This window comes from Tupaia chinensis, unplaced genomic scaffold (assembly GCF_000334495.1).
Source record: "Tupaia chinensis unplaced genomic scaffold, TupChi_1.0 Scaffold000115_1, whole genome shotgun sequence".
NCBI classification, from domain to species: domain Eukaryota; kingdom Metazoa; phylum Chordata; class Mammalia; order Scandentia; family Tupaiidae; genus Tupaia; species Tupaia belangeri.
The window spans coordinates 2321173-2336242 of NW_006159579.1; the positions used below are offsets into that span (position 1 = coordinate 2321173).

The 15070-nt window shown below is 51.4% G+C and overlaps 1 protein-coding gene across 1 annotated transcript in view; it reads left to right on the forward strand.

Moving 5' to 3' along the window:
- Positions 1 to 2055: 2055 nt before the first annotated feature.
- The window catches only part of MYH7B (myosin heavy chain 7B), a gene marked incomplete in the record, with an annotated part of 32149 nt that continues 19134 nt past the window's right edge, over positions 2056 to 15070 (forward strand). The window contains 10 exon segments of the mRNA XM_027770191.1: positions 2056 to 2181; positions 3514 to 3620; positions 3794 to 3937; positions 4476 to 4632; positions 4894 to 4921; positions 5856 to 5952; positions 11534 to 11557; positions 12599 to 12691; positions 12826 to 12889; positions 14199 to 14297. Of these exon segments, the coding sequence (XP_027625992.1) occupies positions 2091 to 2181; positions 3514 to 3620; positions 3794 to 3937; positions 4476 to 4632; positions 4894 to 4921; positions 5856 to 5952; positions 11534 to 11557; positions 12599 to 12691; positions 12826 to 12889; positions 14199 to 14297 (904 nt within the window).

Below are 15070 nucleotides of genomic sequence, written 5' to 3' on the forward strand. Positions count from 1 at the left end.
TTCTTCACATTCTTTGATACATTCTCCTCCAGCATCTAGAGCATCTTCCAAACACATAGTACTATCCAGATCTAGATCTTGCAGATTCGCTGACATGTGCTTCGTGATTTTCTTAATCTTCACAGAGTCAGTCACAAGATTTCAGGTCGCCTCAGCTTCCCCGGCATGTTTTCCAAGCTGCCAAGACTGGGATTCAAACCAAGTGGTCAAACATGTGGACTCTGGATTCTTTGACTAAATAGGCCACAACCCAGCCATATGTATTTTTCATGTAATATACATAAAGTGCATACATCTTAAATATACTGCTTGATGCATTTTACAAAGTGAACACAACTCAGCTCAGGGTATAGGGAGTTTCCTACATTCCGAGGGTCTCTGTTGTGCCCCTACAGTCATTATCCTCCCTCAAAGGACAACTTTTCCACCTCCATTACCACAAGCTAGTGATCTGTATGTGATTGAAAATGTATCTTGAAATTATGTATGTGTGTGTGTAAATTTATGTATTTTTTTCTTTCTGTATGAGAGAGGGAAGGAGAGAAAGCAAGAGACAGAACTGGGCATTTTTGACAGGGTCTTGCTGTGTTGTGATCCTCCTGCCCAGCCTCCCAATTAGCTAGAATCATAAACACCTGTAACCATGCCCAGTGTGTTAGGGTTGGCCCAGGAACCAAACCTAGTCCTCCCAGGTGGCTTCCAGCTTCCCAAGTAGATCCGTTTCCATATATTTTGTCTGGAACATCTGCTTATTTGGAATTAGTAGCCCACCAGTACAGAGAACAGTCTGGGTGAGCTTGGTCTAAAACATCTGATTGGGACCCTGGTTCTGGGACTCTGTGGTTCTGTGTGTGTTCAGTGCCCAAGGTTCTTGGATCCTTTGATTCTCGGAACCTAAAATTCTACAGCATCACCAACCCCTGAAGGGATGATGGACAGGAGAGTCTGGAAGAGCCTGACACATCCCGAAGCCCCATTCGGAAAGTCCAAGCACCAGCGCCCCAGCCCCTGTTGCGAGCGGGGGTGAGAAGTTGGCTTCCTGTGAATCTCAAATGTCAGAATATGAAGGGGATCCTAACTGATCTAAATCTCCTCAGTTTGCTTCCTCTTCAGCCAAATCATCTCTTTATTCTGTGGTCTCAGGTCCGGTTTTCTTCATGGCTGATTTCCCCAGGGGACCCTCAGAGAGAGGGACATGGATGCAGGGGATTAAGGTGGAGAGGGATGTCCTGCTCTGCTTCTCTTTTTGCTTTAGTGTCTGCCACTGCTTACCTGTAAGATTGGCCAGTGCTTTCCTTTCTTTGGGTCTCAGTTTCTCCAGTTGTATAGGGTTGAGGTTGGACTAAATGAATCCAATGGAAATTCTTAGTTTCCTTGCACTCAGTTTCTGGGGGTGTGGTCTTTTTCTGGATGTATCAGACTCTCTGTGACTGTTTCTCTGACCTTCTCAGTCTCCCCAAATCTCTCCTTGCCTTGTTCCTGCCCCTGTCAGTCTCTGAATCCCAGGCTCTCTGACTCTGAGTGGAGTGTCTCTCCGCCTTTGTGATCCCCTGACAATGGAAGGTAAAAATAGCCCAGGGCCTGAGCTGGTGGAGATAAAAGGGAATTTGCCTTTTGTGTCCTGTGGCCAGGCTGGGGGGGCTGTGGCACGTGGAGATTGCTGACATAGCTCTCCTCCTGCTGACCTTGAGGGTGGCAATAAAAGGGATAGCACAGCTCCCTGCTCTCACCGTGCACAGAGGTGGGTGATCAGGGCTGGGGCTGGAGCTGCAGAGGGCAGGTGGGCGGGTGCCTGAGGGTGGGCACCAGTCTTCCTTATCTGTAGGAGAGGATGCACTGGTGTTTAAGGTGTGTGTGTGTGTGTGTGTGTGTGTGTGTGTGTTGGGAGCTCATCCAGTAAGGCTGAGGTGGAGAGCCCCAGGGAGTCACCTAGAATCAGACCTTGCAAGTTGGAGGATCATGTCCCAGTTTAGGGCCCCCTGGTCCCTCACTACCCTCGTCACTGCCATCTTCCAGTGTGTGCTGTCTTGGACTACCTTGAACCTCCAAGATTTCCAGTCCTTTCTTCATCACCTCTTGGTGCCTCCGCCATGATGGACGTGAGTGAACTTGGGGAGTCTGCCCGCTACCTCCGCCAGGGCTACCAGGATCTGATGAAGGTGCACACTGTCCCTTGGGATGGTAAGTGAAGGCTGGGGGGTGGGGAGGGGCACAGCCACAGAAGTCCTATGAACTAGGACCAGGAGTTGGGGAGAGCCACTCAGCTTGAGGCTGAAGGAGCACTTTGGTCTGACATCTTTAGCCCTGGACCTTCCCCTCACAATCTGGGGCCTGGAGGCTAAAATCTTGAGACCTTATATACGTCATCATGTGTCTATGAGCAAACCTTGGTTTGTTCCTCTGTAAAATGGGATAATACCCCCTGCCTCCTGGAACTCTAGCCTGTGAGGACTCAGGCTGAAGCCTGAGGCCTGAGGTCAGACTGATTGGCATGTGTGCAGGCTGCCTCCACGTGTCTACAAAACCTGTGCTGGAGTTATTTTTAGTGCTTTCCATAGAGCTATAGCCACTGTTTATTAGGGACAGGAATAAAGATTACACTATTTATGACCTGGCTTGCTCATAGGACAATAATAATAATAGTGTGTATTGAGGGCTTCCTGCGTGCCAGGCCCAGAGCCTGTGACTTTCCACGCACCATCTCAACAGCCTGAGGTTGCGGGGACCAGAGCCACAGCTAGCTACATAGGCGTGCAGCCTCTGCAGCTCCGAGGGGCACCACAAGCAGGGGGCTTACATTTTATTGAATGCTCTTATCATTGCCATCTTGAAATCAAATGGGTTTTTAACAAGCGAGCCTGCATTATCATTTCATACTGGGTCCTGCAGGCCAGGCAGACTGTCCTGATCAAAGTGCTAGGGTACTAAGTAGCAGAGCAAGGAATGGAACCTAAGTGCAGCCTGACTTCATGCTTTTGGGCTGCACTTAGGTTCCATTCCTTCGTCATGACATTTGGGCTCTCTGAAGCTTTGGGACCTACTGGCCATGCAGGAAAGAGCCAGGACAGAGTCAGGAGACCTGAGTTTAGTCTTCAGTGAAATGGGGGAGGTGGAACTCCCCTGAGAGTTATGTACCTGATATCAAGGGGCTGTCCCACAGGGGATGTCAGGAGATCCTCATTATATTTTGCTCATGAAGGAGTAGGTCAGAGGGAATGTGGGATTTTTCTGAGACTGCAGGACTAATATGATGAAGCAGGATCTGAACCCAAGTGAGTAACCCAGACCGGTACTCCGATCAGGGGGATCGTTTGAGGAGATCTCTGGAGGCCCGCTGGACTTGGAGGGAAGGGTCCAGGAGCCTGGGTTTGGAGGGTTCTTCACTGGGACTTCTGCATCCTGGGCTTCTGGGAGGGAGGAGCACAGCTCTGTGGATACAGCTTGGGTAGCCCAGCTTTAACCCTGGAGGTGCCTCAGCCCCTCTCAAAATCCTAACGATCTCTTGCCACCCAGGGAAGAAACGGGTCTGGGTGCCCGACGAACAGGATGCCTACGTGGAGGCGGAGGTCAAGTCGGAGGCTACCGGGGGCAGAGTCACTGTGGAAACCAAAGACCAGAAGGTTCAGCTCCCCTTTTCCTGAGATTAGCCCCTCTGTCCCTGGGCGCACCACCTGGCCGAAGGGATCCGCACTCTGCATGAAAGTGGTCTGGGAGTGGGAGGCTGGGTGGGAAGAAAGGTCAGGCCAGTGGGTTCCCTGCACACCCCCACCCTACAACATGGCCTCTCCAGCAGGTGCTGACGGTTCGCGAAGCTGAGCTGCAGCCTATGAACCCACCCCGCTTCGACTTGCTGGAGGACATGTCCATGATGACGCACCTCAACGAGGCAGCAGTGCTGCACAACCTGCGCCAGCGTTATGCTCGCTGGATGATCTACGTGAGCGAGCGGTGGGGGACAAGGCCGTGGGGGGCGTGGCTGTGAGGGCGGGGCTGGAGGTGCACCCGGAAGGGTGGAACCAGGACAGAGGCGGGGAGACCAGAGGTGGGACTATGGGGGTGGAACCAGGGCCGTGGGGGCAACATTGGAAGTGGGGCTGTAGGTACGAAATGGGACAGTAGAGGGGAGACTAGAGGTGGACCTTAGCGCCGACCTGGGTGCGGGCACATGGGAAGGGGACCAGGCTGTTAGAGGTGGGCGAGGCCACATGGGGATGCATGCAGGCTGCCTCAACTATCTTCAGAACCTGTGCTGGCGGCGAGACTGAAGCAGAAGGGGCAGGGTTAGGGCTCCCCTCTAGGGTTGAGGAGGGTGGCTAGAGGGTAGGGGTTGGGCCGGGACAGACACAGAGGGTGTGGCACAGTACGTCAAGTTGCTCTGTGGGAATATGTCAGGAGTCCCAGTGCCCTACAGACTGGCGCCTAGGGATGGGAACTTCCTCCCCCCATCAGTAACACACCTGTACACTTTTCTTCAGACGTACTCAGGCCTCTTCTGTGTCACTATCAACCCCTACAAATGGCTCCCCGTCTACACGGCCCCAGTGGTGGCTGCTTACAAGGGAAAGCGCCGCTCTGAGGCCCCGCCACATATATATGCGGTGGCGGATAACGCCTACAACGACATGCTGCGCAGTAAGGGCCGCCTCAATTCTTCCCGCCACCTAAGACCCCTACCCTGGCTCTGTAAAGGACCCCCTTCTCTCTGCTTGCACTAACCTCCTTTGGTCGCTGCTGCTGGACAGAATTGTCCCTGCACATGGGAGCTGGCCTTGATTCTTGATAGTCCTTCCCACTTAGATCCTGGGTGGTGGGGGGCTGATGGTTACCAAGGTGTCCCACCTGTGACTGGCCCCTCACATAGGCCAATTTCTCTATTCCCTCCCCTCCCTCCAGACCGAGACAACCAGTCCATGCTGATCACGTGAGTGCGAGTTCTTGGGGTGGGGTGGGAAATGCTGGCTATTGACAGGAAGTGGGTGGAACCATTTCCTAGGGATGAATCCAAAGGGCAGGGCTTTTACTACCTAGGGCTAGTTTCCCGCTGAAGCAAAACCAGGCCTGAACATTTTATCTCTCATTCTGGGCAGATGAGTTATGGGTCCATGGTAGGGTGGGGATGCCCAAGCACCCAGGTGATCACCAGCCCTGACACCTTCACTGCCCAGAGCCTGGAATCTTCTTCCTTGATTCTTTGGGGGTTCTGTTTCTGCCTCAAGGGGAAAAAAAGAGATTTCTTTCCTCGTTGTGATCCTTTGTCCTCATGGGAAAGCGGTAGAATTCTTAGATGCCGTATTCATGTCCAGCCAAGCCAGTATGAATGGGGTGTGTGCATGTGCGTGTGTGTGTGTGTGTGTATACATGTGCACTTTGTTAAGAGCAAGGACTTTGAAACCACATAGACCTGGGTTCAAGGTCTCACATTTCTGCTTCCTCTTGTGTGTCCTTGGGCCTCTGCGCTTCACCAATTAAAACAGAAATAATCCAATCTGCCCTGCAGAGCCATAGGGAGTCAGTGGGGTGGTAACGTGCCTGGCACACGGCGAGAACAGACACAGACCTTCTGAGGTCTGTTCCCTTATTCATAAAATGGGGGTGGTGATGAAATACGCCTTATAGGGTTTTTAAGGATTAACCGAGCTGTTGGAAATAAAGTACTTAGCCTAGCACTTGGCACCAAGTTAGTGCTCAGTAAACAGTGATGACCTCACATTCTGGAGGGGGCGGTCCTGCGTTGGGAGTGGGTGGAGCAAAGGAGAAAGGGGTTGGGGGTTACCTGCTTGAGGGGTGGGGCCTTGATGGCTGGAGGGAATAAAAGACCAGATGGGCATTGGTGACTCATGTTTATGTCGTCCAAGCGGAGAGTCGGGGGCCGGTAAGACGGTTAACACCAAGCGGGTCATTCAGTACTTTGCCATCGTCGCTGCCCTGGGAGACGGGCCGGGCAAGAAGGCCGTAAGACTTGCCCACTTGGGCACTGCTCCCTGCTGCTTCCTGCTGGTTTTCTTTTCTTTCTTTCCCTCCTTTTTCTTTCTTTTTTCTTTTTTGTTTCTTTTTAAAAGTTTGATTCCATATATCCCCTAAACCTGCCTGAGCCTCCCACCTGATGGGAAACTGACTGAGCAAGACTTGACCAGAAAGGCTGTGGCCACCTCTGACACACACGTGAATCCAGGCCTGCTGTGGTGCTGCCATGTGTAACCTGGAGGCATAGGGCCTCCCAGCTATTTCTACACTTTTTTGTGTTATATTTTTCTTCCGTTAGGACTTTCATATTTTGAAAAAATTTAACAAATAGGCCATTTTTACTAACAAGTGATTGTTTTCTTGGTCTTCATGCACCAAAGTCATAGCTACCTGCTGTCATTCAGGAGGAGCAGGCTTGTACACAGAGAGTAGCCAGAGCAGAGGGCACTCAGCATTCCCCATAGCTCCAACTGAGGGACAAATGTGCTCTGTGATTTCCACAGTTTTTTTTTTTTTTTTTTTTTAAGAGGTTTAGCCATAGGGCATATGTGCGCCCCAGAGAGAAAGACAGAAACAGTGAAAGGGAAAATGAGAAATCACCCCTCAGGGGAATGGCCTTGCAGCAATTCCTTCTTCAATTCCCACCTTCTGGGATCTTGGGCAGTGTGCGTACACACGCCTGGTGTGATTTTCAAGCTGTCGAGTCCAGGACTTGAACCATGGTCAGCCATAACCACTATGCCATCTGCTGGCCCTGATTTCTCTAGTTTTTGAAAATTCTCAGAACAATGGGCATCGATTTCTTTGTTTTATTTTATTTTGCTTTTGTTTTCAAGATAGTCATTCCATTCTAAGCCCCAGGACCTGCTGCTCAGAGCTCTGTGGCTATCCCTAACCCCTACCCACCTACCCCAGATGGGCTGCTTTTCCTTCCAGAACTCCAAGGTCTCCTTCTGCCTAGCCCCCACTCCTGGTCCTATTGAGCCTTGCTTTATTCTGGGGCATTTTTCCTTTTTTCCCTACTTTTTTGTTTTTCCTTTCCCTTTTCCCTTTTGATTTTCTTGGTTTTAGATTTTCAGTTTTTTTGTTGTTGTTGTGATGGTTGTTGTTTTTTGTTGTTGTTGTTTTGGTTTTGCTTTTGACTTTTTGGAATTCTTTCCTCCCTCCCTTCCCTGCCATTTTTCAACTCCCCAAAAGCTCTCCAAGGGTGCTGCAGAAAGTTGGGTTGGTTCAGTGATCTGAAAAGATGACAGAGAAAGGACAAAGTTACAGGGACACAGCTGAGAAAGCTGGGGACAGGGGAGCACCAGAACAGGAAGAAAACCTGATTTGGGAGTCCAGGGAGAGGGTCAGGCAGGAAAGGGGAGATAGGCCACCCACAACTGCTGTGGATGCAGGAACTTAAAGCACCACCAGGGCTGGCACAGTGGAAACGTGCTGCTCAAGAGAAGCCAGATCCACTGGTGACCATGGTTCGAGTCCCCAGTCTGTTCAGTCTGAAACTTGCAGGTGTGCATGTGAATGCCTAAGAGCCAACAGCCATCACAGGGCACCCTTAAGAATCAAATCGGACTGTAGGACTGGAAAAGGGGATGGTGACATGACCAGACTCTCACAAAGAAGAAAAAAAAAAAAGGTGTTCAAGGCTACAACACCACCAGCCCCTTCCCCTCCGCCCCAAAACCATTTCCTAGGGATGAATCCAAAGGGCAGGGCTTTTACTACCTAGGGCTAGTTTCCCGCTGAAGCAAAACCAGGCCTGAACATTTTATCTCTCATTCTGGGCAGATGAGTTATGGGTCCATGGTAGGGTGGGGATGCCCAAGCACCCAGGTGATCACCAGCCCTGACACCTTCACTGCCCAGAGCCTGGAATCTTCTTCCTTGATTCTTTGGGGGTTCTGTTTCTGCCTCAAGGGGAAAAAAAGAGATTTCTTTCCTCGTTGTGATCCTTTGTCCTCATGGGAAAGCGGTAGAATTCTTAGATGCCGTATTCATGTCCAGCCAAGCCAGTATGAATGGGGTGTGTGCATGTGCGTGTGTGTGTGTGTGTGTATACATGTGCACTTGGTTAAGAGCAAGGACTTTGAAACCACATAGACCTGGGTTCAAGGTCTCACATTTCTGCTTCCTCTTGTGTGTCCTTGGGCCTCTGCGCTTCACCAATTAAAACAGAAATAATCCAATCTGCCCTGCAGAGCCATAGGGAGTCAGTGGGGTGGTAACGTGCCTGGCACACGGCGAGAACAGACACAGACCTTCTGAGGTCTGTTCCCTTATTCATAAAATGGGGGTGGTGATGAAATACGCCTTATAGGGTTTTTAAGGATTAACCGAGCTGTTGGAAATAAAGTACTTAGCCTAGCACTTGGCACCAAGTTAGTGCTCAGTAAACAGTGATGACCTCACATTCTGGAGGGGGCGGTCCTGCGTTGGGAGTGGGTGGAGCAAAGGAGAAAGGGGTTGGGGGTTACCTGCTTGAGGGGTGGGGCCTTGATGGCTGGAGGGAATAAAAGACCAGATGGGCATTGGTGACTCATGTTTATGTCGTCCAAGCGGAGAGTCGGGGGCCGGTAAGACGGTTAACACCAAGCGGGTCATTCAGTACTTTGCCATCGTCGCTGCCCTGGGAGACGGGCCGGGCAAGAAGGCCGTAAGACTTGCCCACTTGGGCACTGCTCCCTGCTGCTTCCTGCTGGTTTTCTTTTCTTTCTTTCCCTCCTTTTTCTTTCTTTTTTCTTTTTTGTTTCTTTTTAAAAGTTTGATTCCATATATCCCCTAAACCTGCCTGAGCCTCCCACCTGATGGGAAACTGACTGAGCAAGACTTGACCAGAAAGGCTGTGGCCACCTCTGACACACACGTGAATCCAGGCCTGCTGTGGTGCTGCCATGTGTAACCTGGAGGCATAGGGCCTCCCAGCTATTTCTACACTTTTTTGTGTTATATTTTTCTTCCGTTAGGACTTTCATATTTTGAAAAAATTTAACAAATAGGCCATTTTTACTAACAAGTGATTGTTTTCTTGGTCTTCATGCACCAAAGTCATAGCTACCTGCTGTCATTCAGGAGGAGCAGGCTTGTACACAGAGAGTAGCCAGAGCAGAGGGCACTCAGCATTCCCCATAGCTCCAACTGAGGGACAAATGTGCTCTGTGATTTCCACAGTTTTTTTTTTTTTTTTTTTTTAAGAGGTTTAGCCATAGGGCATATGTGCTCCCTGGAGAGAAAGACAGAAACAGTGAAAGGGAAAATGAGAAATCACCCCTCAGGGGAATGGCCTTGCAGCAATTCCTTCTTCAATTCCCACCTTCTGGGATCTTGGGCAGTGTGCGTACACACGCCTGGTGTGATTTTCAAGCTGTCGAGTCCAGGACTTGAACCATGGTCAGCCATAACCACTATGCCATCTGCTGGCCCTGATTTCTCTAGTTTTTGAAAATTCTCAGAACAATGGGCATCGATTTCTTTGTTTTATTTTATTTTGCTTTTGTTTTCAAGATAGTCATTCCATTCTAAGCCCCAGGACCTGCTGCTCAGAGCTCTGTGGCTATCCCTAACCCCTACCCACCTACCCCAGATGGGCTGCTTTTCCTTCCAGAACTCCAAGGTCTCCTTCTGCCTAGCCCCCACTCCTGGTCCTATTGAGCCTTGCTTTATTCTGGGGCATTTTTCCTTTTTTCCCTACTTTTTTGTTTTTCCTTTCCCTTTTCCCTTTTGATTTTCTTGGTTTTAGATTTTCAGTTTTTTTGTTGTTGTTGTGATGGTTGTTGTTTTTTGTTGTTGTTGTTTTGGTTTTGCTTTTGACTTTTTGGAATTCTTTCCTCCCTCCCTTCCCTGCCATTTTTCAACTCCCCAAAAGCTCTCCAAGGGTGCTGCAGAAAGTTGGGTTGGTTCAGTGATCTGAAAAGATGACAGAGAAAGGACAAAGTTACAGGGACACAGCTGAGAAAGCTGGGGACAGGGGAGCACCAGAACAGGAAGAAAACCTGATTTGGGAGTCCAGGGAGAGGGTCAGGCAGGAAAGGGGAGATAGGCCACCCACAACTGCTGTGGATGCAGGAACTTAAAGCACCACCAGGGCTGGCACAGTGGAAACGTGCTGCTCAAGAGAAGCCAGATCCACTGGTGACCATGGTTCGAGTCCCCAGTCTGTTCAGTCTGAAACTTGCAGGTGTGCATGTGAATGCCTAAGAGCCAACAGCCATCACAGGGCACCCTTAAGAATCAAATCGGACTGTAGGACTGGAAAAGGGGATGGTGACATGACCAGACTCTCACAAAGAAGAAAAAAAAAAAAAGGTGTTCAAGGCTAAAACACCACCAGCCCCTTCCACTCAGCCCCAAATTTAGCCATAGGCCAGAGAGAGACCTGTACTGAAGCACTGGAGGGGAGGGTCTCCTGCCTCCCTTTCCCCAAAAGTGTGTCCAGGGGCATTTTTTTTAAGTCTTGAGATCCCTGGAGACAAATGAATGACCAGAAGGCTCCTGGTGGCATATCTGTTCTCTCCAGAATCCAGTCCTTCTTTTCTCTCCCTTCCTCCCAAGCTCCTGGCACCCAGGGTAGGGAAGAAAAAGAAAAGAAAATGGAAGGAAGATAAGGATGGGGCTAGGTGAGTGGGAGGATCCACTCAGTTCCACAGATCCTTCCAGATGAGTCCCAGGAGAGCTGGAGGCATCTGGGAGGCAGGGTACCTGGGTTTGTGTTGCTCGGTGTGGCTTTGAGGGGATCTACTCCGACCTGAGTCAGCTTCCTCATTTGCAAATTAGAACTAAGAACATGCATCTGGCATGCATCATACAAGGGAGACACACTTAGTCATAATACATAGGAAACGTCTGTAAAAGAATTATCACAGGGGAGGTTAGGTAGGAAGATTTATCTTTTTTTTTTTTCTTTTTTCTTTTTGGAGGGGTTTTTCCTATAGGGCATGTGCGCTCACCAGAAAGAGAGAGACAGAAAGTGAGAAATCACCCCTCAAGGGGTGATGGCCATGCACGATCCCTTCTCCTTCATTCTCCTCTTGGGATCTTGGGCACACACACACGCGCCCAGTGTGAGTTTAAACCACTGGGTCTGGGACTCGAACCATGGTCGACTGCATGGGAATCCAGTGACATAGTCATTATGCCAACTGCTGTTCCCCAGGGTAGGAAGATTTAGAGCAGGAGGAGAGCTGTCTAGGCTCAGAGCGTCAGGGAGACCTTCCTACAGGAGTGGGGCACTTTAGCAGGGCTGAGGGGGAGTAGATTTTAGCAGGAGGCCCCTTGGGATTGGAATAGAGACCATTGCATAGCATAGTATAGAAAATGAAGGGGTGTGAAAGAAATCAGAGTTGAGACAGGAAGGGCCGTAGTGGGAGACCCCAAATGCAACCCCCAAATGCCTGGCCCAATACTCTCCTAGGGCCACTCTTGCTCCCACTTTCTAGCATTTCTCCTTACAACCCTGAGAGGGCCAGGCCATGGGAAGTAGGGTGGGTGACTAACATTCACTGTCCTGCTAACCACTGTCCCCCAACCCGGTGAGCCATCACACCCACTAACGTGGTCTTCCTTCTCCCCCCAGCAATTTCTGGCAACAAAGACTGGGGTAAGTATGGGGCCAGTGTGTATGGGGCAGGCAGCAACTGTGAGGCCCTGGGGATACCCTCCCCCTGCCCCTTCATAATCAGAGGGCCATGGCTACTAGGCCTCCTGGTCAGCGAGCAGCAGGCTGAGCCCCCTCACCCACTGCCACCACAGGGCACCCTCGAGGATCAAATCATTGAGGCTAAACCTTTTTCTTTTTTCTTTTTGGAGGGGTTTTTCCTATAGGGCATGTGCGCTCACCAGAAAGAGAGAGACAGAAAGTGAGAAATCACCCCTCAAGGGGTGATGGCCATGCACGATCCCTTCTCCTTCATTCTCCTCTTGGGATCTTGGGCACACACACACGCGCCCAGTGTGAGTTTAAACCACTGGGTCTGGGACTCGAACCATGGTCGACTGCATGGGAATCCAGTGACATAGTCATTATGCCAACTGCTGTTCCCCAGGGTAGGAAGATTTAGAGCAGGAGGAGAGCTGTCTAGGCTCAGAGCGTCAGGGAGACCTTCCTACAGGAGTGGGGCACTTTAGCAGGGCTGAGGGGGAGTAGATTTTAGCAGGAGGCCCCTTGGGATTGGAATAGAGACCATTGCATAGCATAGTATAGAAAATGAAGGGGTGTGAAAGAAATCAGAGTTGAGACAGGAAGGGCCGTAGTGGGAGACCCCAAATGCAACCCCCAAATGCCTGGCCCAATACTCTCCTAGGGCCACTCTTGCTCCCACTTTCTAGCATTTCTCCTTACAACCCTGAGAGGGCCAGGCCATGGGAAGTAGGGTGGGTGACTAACATTCACTGTCCTGCTAACCACTGTCCCCCAACCCGGTGAGCCATCACACCCACTAACGTGGTCTTCCTTCTCCCCCCAGCAATTTCTGGCAACAAAGACTGGGGTAAGTATGGGGCCAGTGTGTATGGGGCAGGCAGCAACTGTGAGGCCCTGGGGATACCCTCCCCCTGCCCCTTCATAATCAGAGGGCCATGGCTACTAGGCCTCCTGGTCAGCGAGCAGCAGGCTGAGCCCCCTCACCCACTGCCACCACAGGGCACCCTCGAGGATCAAATCATTGAGGCTAACCCTGCCATGGAGGCTTTTGGCAATGCCAAGACCCTGAGGAATGACAACTCCTCCCGCTTTGTGAGTGGCCACGGTGGGAGTGGGTGGCTGGGGTGGGGCAGGGTCAGTAGCAGGAGGGCACAGGGTGGTGGGAGTCCTAGTGGGCTAGGCAGCACCGGCTGAGCCCCTGACTGAGGCTGCCCCTCTGCCCACAGGGCAAGTTTATCCGAATTCACTTTGGTCCCTCCGGGAAGCTGGCATCTGCAGATATTGACAGCTGTGAGTCTGGGCGGGTCGAGGAGGGTGAGGGGAAGAGAGAAAGAAAAGGGAAAGAGACACAGATGCTAGGCCTGAGCCTCACACCTGACTTAGCATTCGTCATCGAGTCCTTTGGGACCTGCCTGTTCTGGATCCTTCTTTCCAGCCTCGGGCCACTGCCCAACTCAGGCCACTTCACCTCTCACTGCACGTTACGCTGGCCTCTATGATCTCTCTAACCTGGCTAATGTCCTGGTTCTGCTTAAAAACCTCCTCTTGAGGCACCAGCAGATGGTGTAACAGTTACGTTGCTAGACTCCCACATGGCTGACCACAGTTTGAGTCCTAGATCCGGTGGCTTAAAAATCACATCAGGCATATGTGTGTGTGTCCCCAAGATCCTGGGAGGAGAATAGAGAAGAAGGGATTATGGTGTGGCCATCCCCCTGGGGGTGATTTCTCACTGTCTCTGTCTCTCTCTGGCTAGTGCATGTGCCCTAAGGCTAAAACCTCTTTTAAAAATAAAATAAAACCTCCTCTAGATCCATCACTTTGAATAGACCCAAATCCTTACTTGGCCAGTTAGGCTCTTCACAACTGGGTCCCTGCATCCACCCCAGCCTTTTCTCTGGCCTCTGCAGGGCAGGTCTGGCTTGCGCCCCTCCTACTAAGGCACTTGTCCACACTTACAGTCCCCAACCCCCCAGGTCCCTGCTGGGAAGCTCCCTGAGATAACTCATCCTGCCTGACCCAGCCCAGCTGCCAGACCCCAGGTGCCCAGGCCACACTGAAGGCATCACAGGGTGCAGAGGGGCTCCACACTGACTACACCCCACCTGAGATATGTGGCTAGGTCCTGACAGATAGGCACAGGCATGTGGTGACGGGATAACTCATGATGGGTAGACACAGGCATGCGATGGGGTAACACATGATGGATAGGCACAGGCAGGCGGTGACGGGGTAATGCATGATGGATAGGCACAGGCATGTGGTAACTTACACCCTGACCCGCATGCCAACACATACAGAGGTTCAACTGATGTGTGCACACACTGATGCACCAACAAATAAAAACCTACACACACAGACACCCATGTTTACACATATACACACACACACACAAGAACACACACTGACGCATCTGGCCAGAGACATACACTGATACACACACAGACAGACTCAGATTCCCACGCAGTGACATGGCACTGATGAAGAGATTCCCTCTCAGTACATGCTGGTGTGTTTGAGGCCCAGCATCCTCTTCCCTTGTTGGGGTGTCCAATCTGGAGAGGTGTGGCAGATGATAGGCTGGCCCTCTTCTCCCCAGATCTCCTGGAGAAGTCACGAGTGATCTTCCAACTGCCCGGTGAGCGTGGCTACCACGTCTACTACCAGATTCTCTCGGGGAAGAAGCCAGAGCTACAGGGTGAGGGCCAGGAACGGAGCGGGTGGGAGTTGGAACCCAAAGGGGCTGCCTGGCCCTTCTTGCACACCCCGCTCAGGCCAGGTCCTGGGATCGCTGTTCCTCCCTGTCCTGAGGGCAGTGCTATCCCTTCTTTCCTGGGACTCAGAGCCTGTTTGTCCCCTCCTCCTTTTCTGGGGCTTCTGGTTATGGCCACGCCCTCTCCTTCTCATACTTAGGACAGGCCCCTAGCTCCATTGCCTGCCAAGATTGTATGGACTCTCACAGGAAGCTAAGTCCTCTTGCTGTCCTGGCACCACAGAGGCCCACCCAGCACTGAAAAGGGACCAGCGACTGTGTAGGCCCGGCTTCCCTCCCATACAAGCTCCTGAGGGCAGACAGGGGTCCTCCCTGTGCCCTAGCACTGAGTGCAGGATCTGGGCCAGATGGGTGGCCACGAGCAAGTGACATAAGGACCAGGGTTCTCCTCCGAGAACCACACGGTGGCATGTGCCTGTATCCCGGCAACTCAAGGGACTAAACAGGAGGATCACGAACTTGAGGCTGACCTGGGCAACATAGTGAGACTGAAGGAGAGCGGGGAGCCAGGCCTTGGCCTGGTGATTAATGGAGCTGGATCTCACATGGCCAACCTTGCAGTTCAAATCCTTGAACCTGGCAGCTTGAAAACATTGGACACATATGCTTGGGTGCCCAAAATCCTGAAAAGAGAGAGAATGGACGAGAAGGGATTGTGGTGTGACCATGCCCCAGAAGGCACTGTCTCACTTTCCCTC